Here is a 23,671-nt window from a genome sequence, read left to right on the forward strand (position 1 = left end):
TTGGGCTTGGTTTTGTGGGACATTCCCGTTATCACATACCTCAGAAGGACCTCCCCTGTGACGAGTGTAACTAACTCCTTCATTTTGAGCTGAATTTCTTCTCTGCGAGTTTAAACAATCTCAGAGATCAGGCTATGGATCGAACCAGGGACTCAGAGCCGAACTCAGATGATTTCTCAGATCGCCTTCGGACCTGCCACTTCAGTGGCTCTCAGTGCAATAACTTCCATTAGTGAAGCTCACTGCTCGAGGTTAAGGCTGATGATCCGGACTATTGACTCGGGTCTGTGGGACATAAGTAGGGGCAGACAGAGGAGGATTTCTCCTACTTTCCCCATAAGCAGGAATGTCCCGCACAGACGGAGGAGGATTTCTCCTGCTATTTTTATGAACAGGTATATCCCGTGCAGATCGAGGCGGTGTCAGATGTCTTATGAGTGATGGGGGATGCCTGACGGGCGAGGCAATTCTTGTCCCATCAGGGTGAACTAAATTAGCCCGCGATCACTCTGCCCCACCATTTCTAGCTCTTTGCATCGGGAGATCCAATTGTGATGTAGGAAGATTGGTCGAAACATTTTGTCTCTGTGAGCCCGCCCCGACACCTCCTCGTGGGTTGCCATGGGTATTCCCATGCGCATGCAACAGTGGTACCGAACATGGGGCGTGGTTCTAACTGATCGACTGATCTGCCGATGACCCCTAGGAAGGCAACAAGGCTGAGCATTTTGGTGATCTTGAGCTGTGGGCGTAGAACTTAGGGTGGCAGTTCTGACTAACCGGCTTGGTTATGATCGGTTATTCCTGTAGGACTTATTAGACCCACTTTGCCTCTTTCCGACATTAACGTCGATTGCAAGAGGGGGAAACAGGGCCAAAACCTACTCGATTTACCTGTTTCCAGTTCTACTGCAGTTAAGTAGTCTGGGTTTGGATTCAGCGGCAATGACGCTGAACTCCTAGTATCGTCGTGGCCCACCGGTTGCTTTCCCGATCATTGTTGAACTTCAGGGCCATGCTCATTTGAAACAGTGGTATGGTGGGCTCCTGCCCACCAGGCTGTTCCATCTCATTGTCGTGCATCGAGCGAGTGACCACCATGATGAGATTTGACTGGGATTTTGATGAAAGCACCAAACTGTTGACGCGGTTTTTCGCCAACAGTGAATTAAGAAATTAACAAGGATGAATTAGTGCTTGATGGTAAACCGAAGTAAGAAAATAACTCTCAAGAACACTGGTCTTTTTACGTGATTCAGTAAATCCACCTTGTAACGCCCTGGATAGCCAAGACCGTTACACTGTGTGTTTATAAAGTGCCAGACTTGCTAACCAAGTCGTTAAAGTAAAACGTGTTACTGAAACAGTAGAGGAACTAGGGTTAAAAGTGTTTTGGTCTCAAAAGTTACATTTTCATTACTAAACATTGTTTCATTACATGGGATCCCGAAAATGACAGTTTCAAAGGTCATTTACAAAATTTACAAGGTTTAAATACATTAGCGGCCGTACTAAGGCAAAATGAGCAGTTAAGTAGTCTCTGTCCTGACACACTCCTCGACCATGGTGATCGAACGGCTGGCTATGTACATTACACCTCGGAGCTCTCCACCTCAGGCTTGGTCCAGCTTGCCCTTGCCCTTACCTGCACCACGAAGCACCCGTGAGCCAAGGCCCAGCAAGAAAACACAGCAATGACAGAGCATTAACAATTAGCAATCAAGTCATTTACTCATTTAGCATCTCATAAATTTCAAGTATATCATCATTCAAGCATACCACATACTAAGGATTTCATCTCATAAAACATAATGCACAGACGATAACCAGGACTAGCGCCCACAGGCTGCTCCCTCTGTTATCCTAATGTTTCTGGCTCCCAGTGGCCAATTCGCGCCCCGTGCGCTAAAATTATGAACGGTACTCTTAGACCGCTTATACGTGTCCCTTGGCATAATACCAACGATGACACAATACAACTTTCGGGAGCACTTAGTCCCATTCACAACCATATATTCGGGTGCGGTTTTCTTACCTTTAGCTTTCAAATGAGTTAGTTACGGGCGATACTCCTTGAGCGCGATCCGATCCTCAAGCCCTAGCTCAGTACCTAGTCACAACCATGAAGGAAGACACCATTAACAACCTTAAATGAGTTCCCAAGCCAAGTTCTAGTACTCGGAACATTGAACTTCACCAAATATAGTAAAAGACTCAACCCCGAGCACCTTAGGTTAAATTTCCAAGCCTAAAATCTCAAAATCCCAAAATCCCTTAAGCGCCCCGGCATAGGCCACCCATGCCGCGGCATGGCCCCCAAACAGAGCCATCCCAGGCACAAAAACAGGTAAGGGCCGCGGCATTGCTTGGACCATGCCGCGGCCCGCCCTTCTTTCTCAGCATGCAACACCCCTTGAAGGGTCGCGGCTCACCAAGAACCATGCCGCGGCCCGACCCTTCGAACCCAGAAAAAAATCACCATTTTCAATCTCCAAACCTCACCTAAAGCTATCCCAAAGCCCCCAAACCAAAACCAATTAATAATAACAACATAAGAATGATTTAGACAACACAATCCAACCAAAAATCCAGCCTAAGACTCACCAAAACCCCAATTCCAACTTCTGAAATTTCAACCCATAGAACTCAAAACCAGCCATGATAACTCTGAAATTCAACCATCAAACTGTAATTTAAACCTTACCTCAGTTGTAGAATCGATTTTCCAAGAATCCCCTGACCTATCTTCAAAGTCCCTAGCCTCAATTTCCACCTTGAATGTCAAAACCATAACCATTTAAAACTCAGTCATTTCTTTAAGTTCCTAACCCCAAAAACGAAAATTCAGAACTTACCTTAGCTCTATCTCAGACCTTGATCAGTTCTTGAGCTAATCCTCCAGATTACTTCCTTCAATTCCCAAAGACACAGCTCAATCCCAGCAGTTCCCTCTCAAACTCAAAAGTTTTTCCCTTTGTTTTTCTGTGTTTTTCCTTTCCTTTGGTTCCCTTTGAGCGTGCAAGTGAGCTGAGAGAAGTATACTTGGTCGGTTTGTGTTTTCTTCTAAAGACTTCCTTAAGTCTAACTTATCCTTTAAGTTAATCCCAAGGCTCGGGGTGCCGGAAACGTCCCCGAGGCCAAAACGGTAAAATCCCCCAATAATCCCGCCTAGACATCCTAACCTCAGATATATCTCCAATTATTTATTTTTATCACCCGATAGTCTAAATCACTACCCGATACCTAAAATACCCCTGACTTGTCCAAAGTCAATTATAATGCCCCGTTGTGACTTTTCCTGCTACCTAGCCCTAGGATCGCCTCGAGTCGCCGGCTGCAGAATTATCCACATCATAATGTGGTTCTCACATATATCTCAAACATATATATATATCATATCATCATATAATATAATCAATTATCATACAAGCATCATTAAACATATAATTACTCATTAAATCACAATTACTCCAGTAATGCCCTCCTGGCACACTAATCAAGGCCCTTAAGCCTTATTAGTGAATTTGGGTCGTTACACACCTAGTCCATGAGTCTATATTATTGCTGTTTTTCTCTCTCTATTTTGACAGAGTTTCAGTATTACAAAATAATCGTCCCCTTTCCTATCCAATATTCTTAGTATTTATAGAGAAATTCCTTGGACAGATTTGGGTAACCCCGTGAGTCAATCACGGATTTACGTATTTATTACATTTTTATGGAATATTCCCATTTATACTAGGATATGATCTGATCATGAAATAAATAGACTCCTAATATTTGGGGCATTAACTATCACAGGCTGGCCATAAACTATCATATAAAGTATCCGGGTCTTCGGGGATCCGCGGACATGCCATATGTTCAATTCACCCTGAGTTAAACACACCGCTGAGCTCGTATCATGGAGGCCATGCCTTATAAATACTACAAGCTCATGCTTATCAATTTATGCATCCCTAGCTCGTATAACCATCATGAAAATAATGCTGTCTACAGGGAACGTACATGGACTCCTTGGCTATTTCTTCCATGCATATATTTTCCAGCTGCATACAATCTGAGGGAAAGACCCTAGCTGAAATTAGGATACACTGTTAGTAAAGTAAATATATTCTCACAAGGGAAGGTTCAAAGCCTAACATCCATCTATCCTACGCAGGTATCAATCTGAGAACTCTCTCACCTTGTTGCATCGAGTCGTGTCAATTCAATATTTCTTAATGTTCATCAATTTCTTTCATGTGAGGGATTGTTTGAAAAAATTGAGTGAATGAGAAATTGATGCCTAAAATGGTAATGATTCAACAAATCACTTTGATTAAAGATGATATTATCTGAATATTGTGTAATTTATTCTAATTGATTTTGGCAAATCACTTTGGTCAAAATTGAGATATCAGAATATTGTGTAATTAATTCTGATTTACTGTCAGAAAATCACTTTGTGTAACAACTGATATGATCAGAATATGTGTGATTAATTCTGATTGATTATCAGAAAATCACTTTGGGTAACTGCTGATATTACCAGAATAAATGTGATTAATTATGATTGATTTTCATAAATTAAGATTCCAGATTCGTTAGATATTTGGGAATTAATGCTCTTGATTCACACACATTTTCAACTCTCCATGAAGCCTATAAAAAGGAGGCTTCTCCTCTCATTCTAGGACACACAGATACAGAGTATCACACACTTAGTCTTTTTCTCTCTTCATTCTCTGTAGTATTTTATGGTGATAGAGGGAAGGTTTGTGTCGAGTTCGCCTAAGCAAATGCGCATTCATCCTTCTTGATAGTGTTGTATCCTGGGAAGTGGTTGCTCACGAATCCTCTAGCACCGGTCAAGTAGAGGGGGCAAAATTGCTTTAAGGAAACGTGTTTCACGTGCCTCAACTCTGCTTTATTCTTTATATTGTATTTTTGTATTTCTATTCTTCAATTAAATATATTAATATGTATATTTCGTTATTCACTACTATATTATTCTAACACTTTCTTTAAAAAGAATTAGTGTCAAATAACAAGTGAAACAAAAAATATTAGGCATTAGTTGTACAGCTGAATCGTTTTTAGTCACAAATAATAATGTCATTTAGAAACAGACATCTAAAGTGAATATAGGACACATACCATAAATCAAATAAACTAATTAGATTTTTCATGAAATCTCATTCCAAACATAGAAAACAAAATTTCTACTCATAATTATACAACAAAAATTAATCAATCCAATGCATTTAATATATTTTACTACTCATAAATACACAGCAATAATTCAAGTACTTGGAATAACAAATCTATGGACAATCCCAATAACTTTAAAGTTATATAATTGGAAAAATCTTTCAAATAAAACTAGTATATAATAGTCACAAAGATAAATATCAAAATAATATATGTACATTTCAAAGAAAAATTTTGCAACGACATGAGGAAGGAAATATCACAACCCGTCGACATATTTAGCTCGAAAATTTTGTGAGAACCAAAAAATATGTTTGTTTTTCTATATAATTGAACATTTTATTTATACATGTATTAATTATGCGATTGAACACTAATACTTGGTAGGATGATGATGGAAGTCTACTAAGGCTCGGGGCAGAGCTCACCCGATCCCAAAAGGGTTGGGAGAGCCCATAACCATAATGGTTGGGATAGCACAAGTTGATCGGTAACAACTCTATTCAAATCAGTTATTTCTCACCTTTGAGGTGCCAACATGGACCAATCACAATAAGTCTATCTTTAAACATTAACCGCCCACTACTACAAAAATAGGTTTTAATTTATATTTTTTCGCTTGTTATTCTTCGGATCTGGCGGAGATATTAACTGAAGTTAATCTGAGCGAAGTTAAAAGTATTTAAAAACCGAAGTTAAAAGCTATCCTTTAACTTCGGTTTTTACATAATAACCAAAGTTGAAGGCATTTTTTCCTAAAAAAAAAATATATTCATTTTATTTGTATTTTTATATTGGTTTTTTATAAAATATTTATTAATAATTTTATTAATTCTAATTTTCAATTATTTGAATATTAATAAATATATTTGAACATTCCAATAAACTTAAAATTAAATTAAATTCACAAATTATATAGACTTAATGTACATATATATACACATTCATACAAAAATAAAAGCTAAGTACCACATAAACAACTAAAGTGTTCATACACCTAAACATGAGAAGTTACCTAAGTAATTATTCAAAATATTGAAATTTCTTATGTATTAAATATTTTTCAAAAAATTTAGCAGAATTTCCCCTATAAATAAGACTACCCAAACCTGGTGGGCAGGGGGCCCACCATACCCCTGTTTCAAATGAGTAATGCCCTGAAGTTCAACAACGACCGGGAAAGCAACCGGTGGGCCACTGTGATACTAAAAGTTCAGCGTCATTGCCGCCGAATCCAAACCCAAACTACTTAACTGCAGTAGAACTAGAAAACATGCAATTAAGGATCCATCTTGCTAAGGCAAACAAGCAAATCGAGAAGGTTTTGGCTCGGTTACCCTCTCTTGCAACTGACGTTAATGTCAGAAAGAGGAAAAGTGGGTCTCATAAGTCCCAAAGCAATAATCGATCCACACCAAGTCGGTCAGTCAGAACTGCCACCCCAAGTTCTATGCCCACAGCGCGAGATCACCAAAATGCTCAGCCTAGTGGCGATCGGATCGTCAAGTGTAAAGAGCTAAAAATGGTGGGGCGAAGCGACCGTGGGCTAATTTAGTTCGCCCTGATGGGAAAAGAATTGCCTTGCCAGTCAGGCATCCCCCATCACCCATAAGACATCTGACACTGCCTCGTTCTGCACGGGTCATTCCTGCTTATGGGAACAGCAGGAGAAATCCTCCTCCATCCATACGGGACATTCTTGCTTATGGGGACAGCAGGAGAAATCCTCCTTTGTCCGCCCCTACTTATGTCTCGCGAACACGTGTCAATAGTCCAGATCCTCAGCCTCAACCATGAGCAGTAAGTTTCGCTAATGGAAGTTATTGGACTGAAAGCCATTGAAGTGGCAGGTCTGAAGGCGATCTGAAAAATCACCTGAGTTCGGCTCAAAGTCCTCAATTAGATCCACAACCTGATCTGTGAGATCGCTTAAACTCACAGAGAAGAAATTCAGCCCGAAATGAAGGAGTTAGTTACACTCATCAAGGGGGAGGTCCTTCCGAAGTTCGTGATAACGTGAATGTCCCACAAAACCAAGCCCGAACTTGGAGGGACAACAACCCGCCGAACATGTAAGATAGGATGAGAGCTGTTGAACAGTCCCAGAATAACCAAGGAACCAGAGACCAAACCCTCGAAAGGTTAGCCCAGATGGAGGAGCTAATGAAAAGGCTCCTGTCGGAAAAAGAGAAAGATGAGTGTGATTCAAAGGATGAGCTCGAGCTTTTCGCCTCGAATATTACGGCTACTGCATATCCACAGGGTTTCAAGATGCCACATTTGTCAAAGTTTGATGGAGATGGAGATCCATCTGACCACTTGGGGTTGTTCAACACCATGATGATGACCTACAACATCAGGCCCGAGCTAAGGTGCCTAATATTCCCCTTGACTCTGATTGGGCCAGCTAGGCAGTGGTTCAAATAGTACAAGAGGCATTCAATCAGCTCGTGGAAGAGTTTTTCCACCGATTTCAAGAGATCATTCAGGGCTTCTCAAGCAATTCGGATTAAGGCTGACTCTCTGGAAAATTTAAAGCAGCAGCCCAGTGAACCGTTGAAAGCATACCTATGTAGGTTCGCCAATGTTGCTACGTGGACTAGAGACGCTGACAACAGTTCTAAGCTCATGGAAATGAGGACAGGAATCCTTGTTGGAGGCAACCTGTGGCAAGAGCTACAGAGGAAAGGAGTTAATATTGTGGATGATTTCTTGAACCGAGCTCAGAGGTGGGTTAACCTAGAAGAGGTGTGATCTTCCGTCGCAGGAACCAGCCAAGTCCCTGTCTAGCCTGTTGGAGCGGTAACGGATGTAGCAGCAATGGCTCAAACCGTTGCCCAAAATAACCAAGGGGGAAATAATAAGAGAAAGGGAAATGGTGAGGGCGACCAGAACGAAATAAAGCAAAACAAGTCTGTGGAGAAATGTAAACCGGTCTACACAACATATACTGATGTCACGGATACTAGAGAACGCATCTTCTTGGGAAATTATGCTTGCCTTCCATGGAAGAAACCAGAACCGTTAATGAATCAAAGGGCGAAGAGAGATTCTTTGAAATGCTGCCAATTCCACAATGATATCGGTCATAATGTTGATGACTGCAGACATCTGATGGATGAGATCGACACTCTCATCAGGGTAGGACCTTTGGCTCAGTACGCTCGAAATCAGGCAACTTCCAGTCAGCCTGTTGGACAAAATGTTCTGTCAGCTCTGGAAATTCCAGTGAATCAGACTGGAGCTCAGGTGAATCAGGACAATCGTCCTCCAATAATCGGAGGAGATATAGCGACCATTTCGGGAGGACCTCATCTGGCAAGCACGAGGAGAGGTGCCCAGAAGAGGTATATCAACCAACTAAAATCCCATAACAAAGTAGAGTTTGTCCCGGAGCAACGATTATCAAAGCAGCATCATTTGGAAAAACAACCTATCAGTTTTACAGAGGAAGATGCCAGCCATGTCCTGTTCCCACACAACGATCCTCTGGTCATAACCATTCAGCTCACCAACCTGAGAGTTAGGAGGACACTAGTAGATAATGGAAGTTTGTGAATCTACTATTTGGGACCACTTTAGAAAAAATGGGATTGTCTGTAACCAACCTGAAGGAAACTTCCATGATTCTATATGGGATTTCTGGTGAAGCATCGGCAGCTATCGGAACAATCAAATTAGTGGGGACATTGGGTGAAGGCCACGAACTGTCTCCAAATTTCTTGAGTTCATGGTCATTGATTGTCCAGCCACATACAATGCGATTTTGGGCCGACCTGCGTTGATGGCGTTCGAAGCCATAACCTTTATCTGCCACCTAGAAATCAAATTCCCCTTATCTGCGGGAATATGCACTGTCAGAGGTAATCAACTCGCTGCCAGGGAATGCTATAGCATTTCCATGAAGGGAAAATCACAACCAAGGCAGCAATCGATGGCCATAAGTGATGGAGGTGAGGAGTCCCAAGAAGTGGAAGTTGTCTCTGGGATGGAAGAACCACAACAAACAAAGGATAGAGGCGTCGTCCCAAGTAATGACATCGATCCATGAATGGGCAAGGACAGTTCAGAGCTCCAAGCTATTGAGGAGCTCGAGGAGGTCAATATAGATCCCAAAGATGCTTCAAGAGTTGTTAAGATTGGGAAAAATCTTGGCGATGATAGGAAAAAGGAACTGGTTAAATTTCTACAAGGGAATCTAAATGTTTTCGCCTGGTCTCATGAAGACATGGTGGGAATAAGCCCGAGTATGATCATGCACACCCTAAACTTAGATAAAAGTGTTCCTACGAAATCTCAAAAGCAGAGACGGTTGGGAACAGTCCGAGCTGAGGCATTGCAAGAAGAAGTAGCTCAGTTATTAAAGTGTGGGTTCATTTGTGAAGCAAAATACCCGATCTGGGTCGCAAATCCTATCCTGGTACCAAAGCCGAATGGAAAGTGGCGGACCTGCATCGATTATTCGACCTGAATAAAGCTTGTCCTAAGGATTGCTTCCCATTGCCGAGAATTGATTAGTTAGTAGACGCCAAGCAGGAAACGAGCTCATGTCCTTTATGGATGCCTACTCTGGATATAACCAGATCACAATGAATCCTGTAGACCATGAGCATACTATCTTTATGTCTCCAATGAATGTATATTGTTATAAAGTTATGCCCTTCGGGCTAAAGAACGCTGGGGCTACCTACCAACGGTTAATCAACAGAATGTTCGTTGATCAGGTCAGGAAAAATATGGATGTGTATGTCGATGATATGCTAGTCAAATCCAAGACTGCAGATAACCATGTTTCTGATCTAAAGGAAGGTTTTGAAATCTTAAGGAAATATAATATGAGGCTAAATCCCTAGAAATGTACTTTTGGAGTTGCGTCGGGAAAGTTTTTGGGATTCATAGTCAATATAAGGGGGATAGAGGCAAACCCAGAGAAAATCAAGTCATTATTGGAGATGCCTTCGCCTAGCTCGCGTAAAGAAGTTCAGAGCTTGACTGGAAAAGTGGCGGCGCTAAACCGATTTATTTCAAAGTCCACTGACAAGTGTTTGCCCTTTTACAACATGCTCAGAGGAAATAAGAAATTTGAATGGAATGAGGAGTGCGAGCAGGCATTCCTCGCCCTAAAGATGCATTTGGCCGAACCCCCAATATTTTCCAAGCTTATATCTGGAGAGCCCTTGATCCTATATTTGCCCGTGACAGAAAATGCAGGCAACGTCGTGCTAGTTCGGGAAGAAGACAGTGCTAAAAATCGGTGTACTATATAAGCAAAAGACTTCTTGAGGCTGAATCATGGTATCCAATGATAGAAAAGATAGCATTCTGCCTAATATTAGCTTCTAGGAATCTTAGACTATACTTCCAGTCCCATTCAATCCACGTCATGACCAACCAACCTCTAAGGCAAGTATTGTAAAAACCTGAAGCATCGGGACGTCTTTTAAAATGGACAGTAAAACTCAGCAAGTTTGAGATACTGTACACACCACGGACCTCGATCAAGATCCAGGCCCTTGCTGATTTTGTGGCAGAATGCACCGGATTTCAAGAGGAGCTTTTGAAGGAGCCGGTGCAGGAGTTGTGGAGAATATTCGTGGACAGCTCATCTAACGAGAATGGGTCTGAAGCTGGGATCATATTGATCTCTCTAGAGGGGCATCGATTCCTTACAACGCTGAGATTTAGATTCGAAGCATCAAACAACGAAGTTGAGTACGAGGCTTTGTTAGCCGGGCTTAGAGTGGCAAAGGAATTGAAAGCAAGGGCCATCTAGTGTTATAGCGATTCCCAGCTCGTGGTCAATCAAGTGTTGGGGGAATATCAAGTGCGTGGTACCAAGATGGTGGCTTATCTAGCTAAGGTGAAGGGGGAGCTATCAGAGTTTGAATACAGTACTGTTGAACAGATACCTCGCGAGCAGAACTCTAATGATGACACTTTGGCAAGACTTTCCACCACCAAGGATGCTGAGACTTTGAATGTAGTACTAGTGGAATTCTTGAAGAATCCAAGCGTGGTAGAAAAAATGGTAGAGATCGAGATGATTGACACAAGGGCGACCTGGATGACCCCATAGTGGAATACCTTACAACAGGAAGGCTACCTGAGGAAAGAAAGGACGCGGGAAAAAAACTCTATCAAGCTCCGAGGTATGTGATAGTGGATGGTGCATTATACTGACGTGGTCATTCACTGTCTCTCCTACGGTGTGTTCTACCTGAGGAGGCTAAAACCATCCTGCAAAAGGTGCATGAAGGCTTTTATGGAGATCATGCTGGGGGGCAAAACCTAGCTTTAATAATATTAAGGCAGTGTTATTTTTGGCCAACTTTAACAAAAGATTCCATCTCCCATGTTCAGAAATGCGATAAATTCCAGCACTTTCCCATAGTCGCCCGAGCTGCTCCAGTCGAGCTAACGATGATCTCATCCCCGTGGCCATTTGCAGTATGGGGCATTGAATTAACAGGATCCTTACCTATGGGAAAGGGAGGAGTTTGCTACGCAGTGGTGGCAATTGATTATTTCACGAAGTGGGTAGAGGCCGAGCCTTTGGCAACCATCACTTCCAAGAGAGTCCTAGACTTTGTGGTGAAAAAAATTGTATGTCGATTTGGGGTTCCTAAAAAGATCATGTCAGATAATGGAACCCAGTTTGACAATAATCTCTTCATCAATTTCTGTGAAAAGCATGGGGTTATTAAAAGTTTTTCTTCAGTTTCATATCCACAGGCCAATGGACAGGTCGATGCTATGAATAAGACCCTAAAGGTGAGCCTTAAGAAAAGGTTAGATGAGGCCAAAGGAGTATGGCCCGAGTAGCTCCTGCAAGTACTTTGGGCATACCGAACTTCCCACAGGACCTCCACGGGACATACTCCTTTCTCCTTGACCTTCAGAAGTGAGGTCGTCCTTCCCGTCGAAGCATAGATAGCCACGCACAGACTAAGGACATTTAGCCAGGAACGGAATGATGAGTTACTTTATGCGTCTCTCGACCTGATCGATGAAAAGCAAGAGGATTCATAGTTACAGCTTGCGCACTATCAACATAAAATCACTCGGTATTTTAATTCTTAGGTCAAAAGACGTAGTTTTGGATTGGGCAACCTAGTTCTCCGAAGGGTCTTTTTGGCAAACAAGGATCCTAAGGACGACGCATTAGGCCTAAACTAGGAAGGACCTTATCAGATCGTGGAAGATTTGCGTCAGGGAACTTTCAAATTAGCTTGGCTTCGTGGAGAAGCAGTCCCGCGGACCTGGAACACCATGCACTTAAAGAAGTATTACCAGTAGTATTACCAACCACTTATGTAAGGCTTAGTTATAAAAGCCATTTAATTAAATAACGGGGGATTATTATATAATTTTTCTTGTTAGGGTGTTTTTAATAATTTTTCTTTATAAGGTTATTGATCAATTAGCTCATGTATTGATGTTTGTAAAAGCAACCAAGAAAGTCTTTACATTCTGGTTACTTGGGGGGCATATAACCTGAGGTGATTCTATTAAAAATCTTGGATGCAACCAGGTCAGAAACTTAGAAGCTTGGAAAATTAATTATCCAACGGCTTTTTAAGTGCTTGGGATGTCAATAAACCTAGCACGAACTAAGTTCAAATCATTTAAAATCCTGGATACAACCAGATACAAAACTTAGAAGTTAGAAAAATTGGACATTCGATGGCTTTTTCTTAGAAGCTCGAGATGTCAATAAACCTAATACGAACTAAGTTTAAAATATTTCAAATCCTGGATACAACCGGGTCCAAGGCCTGACACTTAACAGGTATGATATAAACGAACACATTAAATTTGGATATAACCAACTCAAAATATCTATCCTAATCTAAAAACCAATTCCTAAAATCTCAAATGTGCAAGTCTAGGAAAGCATAAACATGAGAGATAATCAAGGAAAAGACAAATAGATTAAAAGTTAGATATATGAATTGAAATTCAAGTCGTCCCGAAAAAAAAACCTCGAACTAAGCCCAAGGGAAATTTTTTACAAACATAAAAAAAAAAAAGGAAGGAAAGAGTAAAACAATGAAGGCTTCATTAAGCCCCTCTAGGACGTTCTAAGGACATGACCTCCTCGATCTCCTGCTTGCCCGCTGTAGAGGCATCCCCTGTCTCCGACAGCTCTTGTAAGATCCGGGCCTTGAATTTTTCAAGGTATGGATCCCACAGCTCGGGGGCAATGAAAGAAAAGTTACCATCCTGGTTAAAAGACAAGAAATGATACAACATGTCTTCCATGGCGGACAGTGAGCCTGCTTTCTCTTCCTTAACTGTAGCCTCGGCCTCTAGCTACTTTGTTTTGGCCTCAGCCACCTCGACCTGAAAAGCATTCAAGGCAACCTTTGCGGCCTGCTCGCTTTCTTGAAACGATACATGGGCAGCCTTGGCATCATGCTCGCCTTTTTGAGCAGCTACAAAGGCAGCTTTGGCAGTTTGCTCGCCTTCTTGAGCAACGGTCAGGGCGGTCTTGGCGACTTGGAACTCATCCTAGAGCTCATCATTCCTAGCCCTAGCCCGGACTATACTGTGTTGCTGACCTAGGGCCAACTGCAAAATAAAAAGACAAGTTAGACACATACTTGGGCAGGATGGAAAGAAGAAATTCACTAAGAAACAATATCTTACTATGAGGGTCATCCCCAAGGCTGACTCCAGGACGTTCTCTGGGCTCCGCTCTTCTATCATCCTCAGATCCCTCGAGTTGGCTTTATAAACGTGCTCCACTATGTGGTTCGCCGTCTCGTAGAGGGTCCCTCGAAAGGTATCAGGGATCTTCTCCAGATCCTGAGGATCGACTGGGATGCGCACGGTAGCGTTGGGAACAAGAGGAGCTGGGGGATCAACTTGTATTACCTGATCCTGAGCAGGTGCAAATCGAGGAGGAGGACGTGGAGGAGGAATCCTTTTCTCCATCACGGTGGAAGCTAGAGCTGCTGAGCTTCTACCTTTCCCCTTAGCAAGGGATTTGGAGGTGTTTCCCGCCGTAGGGGGGGTTTTCTTTGTAAAACGGGGCTTCTTTATGATAAGACCCGAGCTGGATTTTCTACCTTGGAAAGCGGTACGGAGGTCAAGAGCTTCAAATTGTTCCATTTCTTCATCTGAAAAGAATAAGAAGGGAGTTAATACACAAGTAAATTTAGAAATTTACATAAAAGAAATAGGTAAAAGTCCTACCCTCCGGGCTTGGGGAGGAGTCTATTATCACAACCTCCAGCCTTGGGACTACTAGAGAAGATGGGGAATCTAAGTCTACAATTTCTTGGATTATAGGAGGTTTGGGCTCAGGTTCTATTTCGGGGCTGGACTCTTCTACATATTGCCTAAATCGAGGGGCAAAAGCACCCTGGAACAACGAGGGCCACGACCTACGATGGGTCCCATACTCCTCAAAAAATGGCTGACCTAAAGGTTGAGGTATTATCTACGACAATAGTACCTCTAGGGTAACTCATATCATGGCGCAACACTAAGTGATCCACGCACTGGAGCAGGGTAATGTTACGGTCTGGTTTATTAGGGTGGCAGTGGACTAGTTGATTTGGGTTAAATCTAACTAGCCTAAAGTCGGTGACGACCCTATCTAATTCCCTATAAGGGTATGGGTTACCTTGGCCGGAGGGGCTTGGCTGCTGCCCCCGATGCAACTCGTTCTAGGTCAGGACCTCGAGCAGGCTCGGGAGCCTGCCTCTTTCGCACCAGAGGCACTTCATCTTCTTCTTGTTCCTTGCCTTCAGTGGCCTCAGAGTTTCTTTCTTGGGAAAGAGGGAGCTCATGGACTACCAGAAGGGTAGCCTGTGTCCTTCTTAAGGCCAAAGTCTGGCCCTCATCGATCAATTTTCACGCCAACATTGTGACGTCATTCACGAGCTAGCGATAATCCTTCTCGCGGGGCGGGAGCCCAGAAAATGTGTCATACTGACCCTCCAGGGTCGCAGACTTCTCCGTCTTCGCAAATATGGCTGCACAAAAAATAAACTCAATTAGCATATGTACAAGGAGTATGTCTTTAAAATGAAAAAGAAAGAAGACTTACATGGACGGTTGAAGTATCGATGCTCATAGTTTCAGAACCCATTCGACATAGCAATTCGAAACCCAATCCCAAGCCTCCAATTCTGTAGTTTCTAGCCACAAATCCCCTTAGTTTTTCAATATTAAGCTTAAAGAAGCTTTTGAGAGGAAAAGAGTGAATGGAGAGAAAAAGAGTCGGTTTAGTGTATTTCTGATGGTTTCCTTTTTGTTTCCTTAGGTTTATATGACTTAAGTTAATCTCGAGGCTCGGGGTACCGAACACATCCCCGAGGGAAAAATGGTCAAATTCCCCAATACTCCCTCCTAAAGTCACTAATTTTAAATATATCTCCAATTATTCATTTCCATAGAACTGGTCCTTCTAGTCGTTTGGGTGGCTTGGGAGCTCGATGATCGAACTGGAGTTCGGGAATCTGGTGAGGTAGTAGAATCCGTCACCTCGCCCTTTTTGCTCTGGGCTAGCCTTATAGCAGAAGAAGTATAGAATATATGCCGGAGTGGGGACCTCCCACTCGTGCTTCAGAAAGAGATACCTCAGCCCCGCCAAAAATCTGTATGAATTTGGGGGGAGCTAAAAAGGTGCCAACTTCATGTAGTTAAGGAAGTCAGCGAAGTATTGATCCACGGGAAGGAAGGCCCCCGCCTTTAAGTGCTCGTCACTCCAGGCCGCGAAGTCATCCTGGAGGGGCGCGTAGCTCCGTTCCCCTTAGAACAGAGGTCGGGCAATGAGGACCTCAGACCCGACCTCTATATTATGGCTTAACATAATTTTATTGACCCTTCCTTGGGTCGTAATCTTGGAGGCAATGGTCTCTGCCTCGAAGAACGCATTGGGGTCGACCACAACGTCCCTCTCCACCACAGAGCCGAAATGAGGAAGAGGAGATTTAGGGGCTTTTCTCTTGTTGGTTCATTGAGCAGATGAGCCAGGTGCATTCTTCTTGGGTACGCTATTCTTAAGTGCCATTAGATTGCCTAATGAACAAGAATGATGAGTCACTTAGTAGGCGATCTAAGATTTTGTAAAGGTTACGACATGGATGTACGAGGGAGAATGATATCTATGATATACGAGCTAAGTTAGTCTCAACCCGCTGCGTGATCCCACACGCTACCCTACCCTACGCTACACGCCTCGGTTTCAAAACAGACCCCTAACATTTAGGGATCCGTGTGTCAAAAAATCCGATCACTACTATCCTTGGGGGGTGGTTTAGAGAAAAACCACCCAAGAAACGTGTTCCCTAAGAAATCTAATTTTTGAACCCTAACCTTTCGTCTTCTATATCTCGAATGAGTATTTCCTAAAATTTGCCATAAGTTACCCAAATCTACTCAGAAAAAACCCAGTTTCGTGAATGTCATAGTTTTAGGAGATATTCTAAACCTTCTCAATAAACCTAAAGTTGAAGCCTATGTGCCAAAAACATTGAGAAAACAACCTAATATTAACTATGGTGAAGCATGGGTGAGCATGGTAAATAAAGCACAAAAATCAGTAAAGAAAAAGTTTCTTCGAAATGATAAGACTTACAGTGTGTTCGTCGATAGATTAAGTAGATTTCGCGAGGGAGAGTTCCAGGAAAACTCCTGAGTAATTGAGCAATTGGGTTTCAGAGAGATTGTGCAACAATAGGTTTTTTCGGGATTTCTTTTCTCTGAGAAAGAAGAAGATTTGAAAACACAGAAGAGAGAACATAGAGAAAGTTTTCGAATAAAAGGTGATGAACTGTGGAAATTGTCTACCCTATTTATACGTAAACAACATATATCAATTTGAGCCATCCAATTTGGTCAGTACAAGATCCGAGGGCTATGTTTCAAAGGACAAAACAGCGGCAAAAAGTTGACAAGACAATTATTGCATTCCTCGAAACCCGAACAGACGCCAATTGTATTGTTCCATGTGTCCAATACTCAAGTAGTGGGCAGGAATGGTTTATTTCTATAGAAGTCTAAAAGTCCCTACTGTGTAGGTCAGAAGGTGACGTCATAAACCACGAGCAGGGACTTGGGGGGCAAATGTGTATCCTAATTTTAGCATGGGTCTTTCACTCAGATCGTGTACAGCTGGCAAATAAATGCATGGAAGAAATAGCCAAGGAGTTTGTGTATTTTCCATATAAGCAGCACGATTCTCAGGATGGTTGTATGAGCTAGGGATGCATAAACTGATAAGCGCGAGCTTATAATATTTATAAGGCATGACCTTCTCAGTACGAGCTCAGCGGCATATCCAGCTCGGGGTGATTTGAAGATATGGCGTATCCGCATATCCCCGAAGACCCGGATATTGTATACGATGGTTTATGGGCAGCCTTTGATATTTAATGTCCCAGATATTAGGAGACTATTTATTTCATGATCAGATCATATCCTAGTATAAATGGGAATATTTCATATTAAATGCAATAAATACGCAAATCCGTGATTGACTCATGCGGTTACCCAAACCTGTCCAAGGAATTTCTCTATAAATACTGAGAATATTGGAAGAGAAAGGGAACGATTATTCTGTAATACCGAAACTCTGTCAAAAGAGAGAGAAAAAAAAGCAGTAATAATATAGACTCGTGGACTAGGTGGATTTTAACCACTGAACCACATAAAAAGACCAGTGTTCTTGAGAGTTATTTTCTTACTTCGGTTTACCATCAAGCACTAATTCATCCTTGTTATTTTCTTAATTCACTGTTGGTGAAAAACCGCGTCAATACGTCCTAGAAAGTTTAAACAAAAATAAAGTACTAAAATTATTTAGTTTATATATAACTAGTACCGAACATATTAAATATTAATACAAACTAAACATTAAAACATATTTATACAAATGACTATTTGAATTTTACAACCACAACATATTAATTTTTTTTTTCAACAACAAAATATTAAATTGATTAATACACCAAATAATTATTATGAATAATAATATTTTATAGAAAAACAAAAAATTATATATTTATTAATATAGTAATATTAAATTCGGATTAATAAAGAAAATTATTATAAACACATATTTGGAAGATTCATACATTTTTAAATAGTCAAATGCAACTCCAAATCAATATTATCAACCTTAAAAACTTATACATTATCAATATATTATAAAAAATATAATAAATGCTAAATGATAAGCAAAAAAATATAAAAAAAATTCATACCAACAAATATCTAACGATCCATACCTATTTCAAAGCTCAAAAATGTGTTTGGATGTTGAAAATTTATTCAAAAACCCAAAACAATGGGTATTTTCGACCACCACCCATACCCATTATAAAATGAACAATTTTTTCCTCTCAAAACTAAATATAACTAGTTTTCTATGATCAAGATGTGTTTTTTAGCAAGAATAATGGAAGAAATTGGAAGAAAACAAGAACAATGATGGAGAATAGGTGAAACCCTTTTCTCTCTCATAGTGGTAATGAGGGTTTTCGGTTTTGTTTTGCGTTTCAAAATGAGGAGATGTGCAAGTGGAGAAGAGTTTTTAAGACCTTTAACTTAGTTATTACGAAAATACTGAAATTAAAGGGTATCTTTTAACTTCGGTTATTACGAAAAGACCGAAGTTAAAGGATACCTTTTAACTTCAGTTTTTTTTTTAAAAACTTAAGTAAAATCGAAATTATAGGTTAATACCAATGAGTGCTAAACCAAAAAGAGAAGTGAAAAGTCCGTAAAAAGATTTTAACTTTGCTTTATATGTATTTCCCAACAATTCTATGTATAAAAACTGATGTTAAAGCCTATTTTTGTAGTAGTGGCCTTATTTTTCTATAAATACCACCCACTGAGACTTGAAAAGGTGTTTTTGGGGGGGTTATGCCCTTGTAAAACTATAGCAAACCATTTTATTTTATTTAAAAGTTTGTTTATTGTTATTTAATGATTGTTTTATTTCATTTAAAATTTTTAAGTGGATAATTGATTTAATAATTTTATTTAATTATTTTGTGCATGTGTCTTGTTGTGCTTGATTGGGTGTGTGTGTGTGCGAGTGCATGACACGAAGTGCGCACGCATGAAGAGTAGGCATGAACCTAGACTAAATTATTGGAAAATGAGTGTTTCCCCAATTATAGATTTCTAACAATTTAGGAGAAAGTTTTAGAGAGGCCTGTGTTCACATTTGGAAGAGAAGAGAGAGAGAGAGAGAGAGAGAGTAGGCGTGTGGGAGTGAAGACCAAGGAAAGGAATTTGTTTCCTTATTTAGCTAAGTTGACATATCATTTTCATTTATTATTTTTATTTTAAAGCAAAATAAAGGAAAAATAAAATTTGGGAAAGTTTCCATTTTCCTCACTACAAGAAAAAACATTTACGATAACTCTATAAAAGAGTTATCAAATGTAGTTTATAATACTTTAGCAAGTGTTAAGTCTGCCCATGTTATTAAAAGTCTTGACATTTGATTATATTTTTTTCATGTTATTTAATAGACTATTAAAACGTTATTTTGGTGTTATATATTGTCAATAGTAGCATTATCTAGATGTTATGATTCTTCATGTTACTATATTTTTTTCATTTATTTACATTTTCAAGATGTAATCTTATTATCTTTAATTACATTTTCAAGAAATAATCTTATTATCTTTAATTACATTTTCAAGATGTGATCTAGTTATCTTTAATTACATTATCAAAATGTAATCAAATTATTTTTAATTACATTTATTTGATAAAGTAATCTATTATTTAATAATGCATTTAGAATTTGATAAAGTCTAATGTATTTTTTCTTATCAACCAAAATATTCAATACATGTGTCCCAAATGAGAAAATTTCAAGTGCAAAATACCATAATAAAAGTTTATGCTTAGAAATAATGTCTAATGAGTCTAATAAAAGGCAAATTGTAACATTTTTCCAATGTTATCTCTTTATTAATGACAAGCATCCAATTCTCGTGTCACTATCTTCATCACCTAGATAACATGGAGAAAAAAATGCAATAAGAAAACAAAACTAATGTTATTATCATAAGAATTACGCATACCAGTTGGTTGTTATTTTTCTAAAAACAAATCGACAACATAACATCTATTTTTCAATAAATCCTAAATTTTGAAACCTGCAATTAAATCTCAGATATTCTCAGAACAGCTCCAAAAACAATGACACAGCTCATTATAATATGTAAAATCAATTTTTACCTCATTATGACTTTGTCGGCAGGCCAAGCAATAACACTTCCTACAATTTCTTCAATACAAGTTATCCCTGAAGTAGGCCTCCACAAAAATGCATCAAGCTCTCTTGCAAAATCAACACCAACCTTCATGGTAAATGGTCCAATAGGGACATCAAGAACTAAATCTTTTGCATCATTTGAAATGAAATATCCATAAGCAACAATATTCTGATAACCATTCCAATCCAAAAGCTTGCATCTTTGGCCTTGAATTCCAACACTTCCACTCTGTAATCATCATCCAACCACAAAAATTTCAAAGAACAAAAATATTATTAGAGTTTAGAAGTAATTAATTAACTGGACAATTTATAAGCAAATTGATAATATTGGAACCTTACCAAAGTAGGACTATGTGCATTGGATTGCTCTCCACTCAAACTAGATTGAGACTAACCATCACAAACAAAATGTTAGATACAACAAATAAAGTGCATGCAAAGTAAATGTAAATAAGAATGAATAAATTTACCTTGGGATTCATGAAAGAGTGAATCAACTGCTCCATAACTGCCACTTTTTCCATCAACTCTTTATAATTGTTTTCCATTCGAATTATATGATCATCTTTCTCAGATGCAATTGCCAACTTTGTTTTGGTAACTCCTTTGCCATAAGCTCTCAAATAAGAACCTTTTTCAGGACCAATTATCTTTGAAAGAAGATCTCTTTTTTCTTTTGGAGTTTTTGAAGATAATGATGAATCATCCAGCATGTCCTAACAAAATAACCAGATACAAATAACATATAATCATATTCAAATTATAAATAACTACATTGAAATAATATCAAAAACTAAATTGAAATTAGCAGGTGCATACAAAAGCTTCAGCAACATTTAAATTAACAAGTTCCCCATTTTTCTTTGTGTGCGCCTTAGTTCAGACATCAACCCTAGAAGGTGCTTCTTTACTTGTACTACTATTTGTCTATATGGAAAGAAAACATATGTATAAATGTATAATAATAGTTATTATTAACATAAAAGACTTGAAGTAAATTATTATTTACCATATCATCAATTAATCGAGCATATCTTTTGCGGCTACAAGTGTGCGGGATTCGTTTGTTCCTTATCTCTTTGTACTTATCACTTTTAGCCTAAAAAATTAAAACAAATTTTAAGTTAATATTATATGCAATAATCTAAATCTCAAATGTCTCAAATTATAAGTGAAAAACAGCCACATAATAACCTACATATAAATGTATGAAAATGTTAGATTTCTAACCTTAAATTCAGAGCTCGTTTTTTCTCTAATAAAAGCTCTCCACTCAACATCAGATTTGATAATATCATGCCGCAGTTTAATTCTTTCTTGTTCGTTTGGTGCCTTGCTTATTTTAGCAACCGGCCTTGATTTAGAAGCTCTCCAAAGATCAGTCATGGCTTTAAATATATAACTTTTCCCCCAATCTTTTTCAACAAATATCTTGCCTAAGAAATTAAAACATGAAAATCTATTAATATAAGTAAATATTTTTCAAATTAAGTGAATTGGTAAGATAAATTAAGCACAAGAAACATACCTGACCTGATTTCCACAAAACCTATTTCATCCCAGGAGTAATCTTTCTCCAATCAATTATAGTTGCTAGTACAATTTCCCTCATAAGTGGTCCAAGAAATGAAGATAAACCTATTGATGCATCTCCAATTGGCTGGCCCAATGCATTGATTTTGACTTCTAATCGACCATCACTACTTGTAGCAATTGTGTTCATTTTTGTTGGACCTCTTTTCTTCTTTCCCACAGACTCTTCTAAAGGGCATGCAACATTTCCATGTATTGGTGAGGTGCCTATAGACCTCCTTCTCAAAGATCCCCTAGTGTTTGTTGCATGCGAGTCTATGGCATGCACTAAATATTCAGGTTCAGGAGATTCATCAAAGATTCGAAATCTACGCTTTGGCTTGTCCTTAACATGCATTGACTTTTCAAGTTCAGGAGAATCCTCAATGATTCGAATTCTATGCTTTGGCTTGTTGTTGACATATGTTGACTTTTCAAGTTCAGAAGAATCCTCAATGATTTTAAGGTCTACGCTTTCGCTTGTGCTTCAAAGGTGCAAGATACGCTTTCGCTTGTGCTTCAAAGGTGCAAGAGACTCATTCTCTCTTCGTTCTTTGATCCTTGAAAGTTTTCTATTCCTTTCATTAGCCATGGGTGTCAACCTATTTAAATAACAATACAACATAATTATTCATGAATAGTACAATTTAATGCAAAAGATAAAAACATCGTATACCACTTGAGGAATCAAATATCACTGTAGAAATGAAAATAAGATAAATAACCAATAGAATAAATTAAAATGTATTATCGAAAAAGTTCTATCATAATTAAAATATAATCTTGAAATTGTTCTACATAATTGAAATACAAACTCAAAATGGTTCTACATATTTCTCAAACTAATATGCCCTCACAATCCTCTCTAATATGGATCATCCTCACTTGTATCTTCAAGATAAGTATCAATCATTTCTTCTACCTGTTGAGAACTTGTACTCATATACTCATTTGCATCATACTTCTCTAACTCATAAAATCCTCTCGGAGGTGCTCTCAACACCACATACCAATTGGATGAATCATGTTCTCTTGAGTAGAATATTTGCCTAGCTTGGGAAGCTAAAATAAAATGATCTCTCACAAATGGGTTTTGGCTTTGGTGTAGGTTAACTAAAGTAAATCCATATTCCACATTAACACTATTTCGAACATTAGCTCAATCACATTTGAATACTGGAATTTGAACTATGTGATAATCTAACAATATTATTTGTTTTAGAACCCCATAATATGAAACTACATCGGCAACTTGTGAAACATCCTTTGCACTTGATCTACACATAGTCGTTGCTTCAATTGAAACACCATTATTCTATGTCTCTCAATTTCCTTTGTATGAAATCTCTGACCGTTGATGATGTATCCAGTATAAGAAACTGCATCTTTTCTTGGACCATATGATAGCCATTTTAACAAATCTTATTCACTTGAGGAATGTATAGGAACCTTTAAGTAATATAATAATATTTATAAAATATTAATGTATAAAGTAAACAGTTTTGTTACAAATTAATGGCCACTTTGTAGGAGTAACTTTTCCTCAAGCCATTCTGAAAAGTGCTTTGTATGTCTCTTCCAAAGTAAGCTATTATTCTTCTTATAACTTTTGTTTATTTTCCTTAGTTCATCAATATGCATCCTAAAAGT

General features: G+C 39.2%; 1 protein-coding gene across 5 annotated transcripts in view; it reads right to left on the reverse strand.

Moving 5' to 3' along the window:
* Positions 1-1,398: 1,398 nt before the first annotated feature.
* Positions 1,399-23,671, reverse strand: part of LOC133807296 (uncharacterized) — a 31,751-nt gene continuing 9,478 nt past the window's right edge. Inside the window, exons 4-11 of one of the 5 annotated variants that reach the window (XM_062245535.1) lie at positions 21,978-22,623; positions 21,680-21,885; positions 21,459-21,548; positions 20,920-21,165; positions 20,789-20,839; positions 20,410-20,675; positions 13,843-14,315; positions 13,229-13,764 (exon numbers count right to left, since the gene is read on the reverse strand). In XM_062245535.1, coding sequence (XP_062101519.1) covers positions 14,312-14,315; positions 20,410-20,675; positions 20,789-20,839; positions 20,920-21,165; positions 21,459-21,548; positions 21,680-21,835 — 813 coding nt within the window. In that variant the 5' untranslated portion in view covers positions 21,836-21,885; positions 21,978-22,623 and the 3' untranslated portion in view covers positions 13,229-13,764; positions 13,843-14,311. Of the gene's footprint in view, positions 1,646-13,228; positions 13,765-13,842; positions 14,316-19,968; positions 20,182-20,409; positions 20,676-20,788; positions 20,840-20,919; positions 21,166-21,458; positions 21,549-21,679; positions 21,886-21,977; positions 22,624-23,671 lie in introns of those variants that run through there. The other 4 variants (XM_062245536.1, XM_062245534.1, XM_062245533.1 and 1 more) reach the window with 4 other exon arrangements.

The sequence above is a fragment of the Humulus lupulus genome, chromosome X (genome assembly GCF_963169125.1).
Source record: "Humulus lupulus chromosome X, drHumLupu1.1, whole genome shotgun sequence".
Classification (NCBI taxonomy): Eukaryota; Viridiplantae; Streptophyta; class Magnoliopsida; order Rosales; family Cannabaceae; genus Humulus; species Humulus lupulus.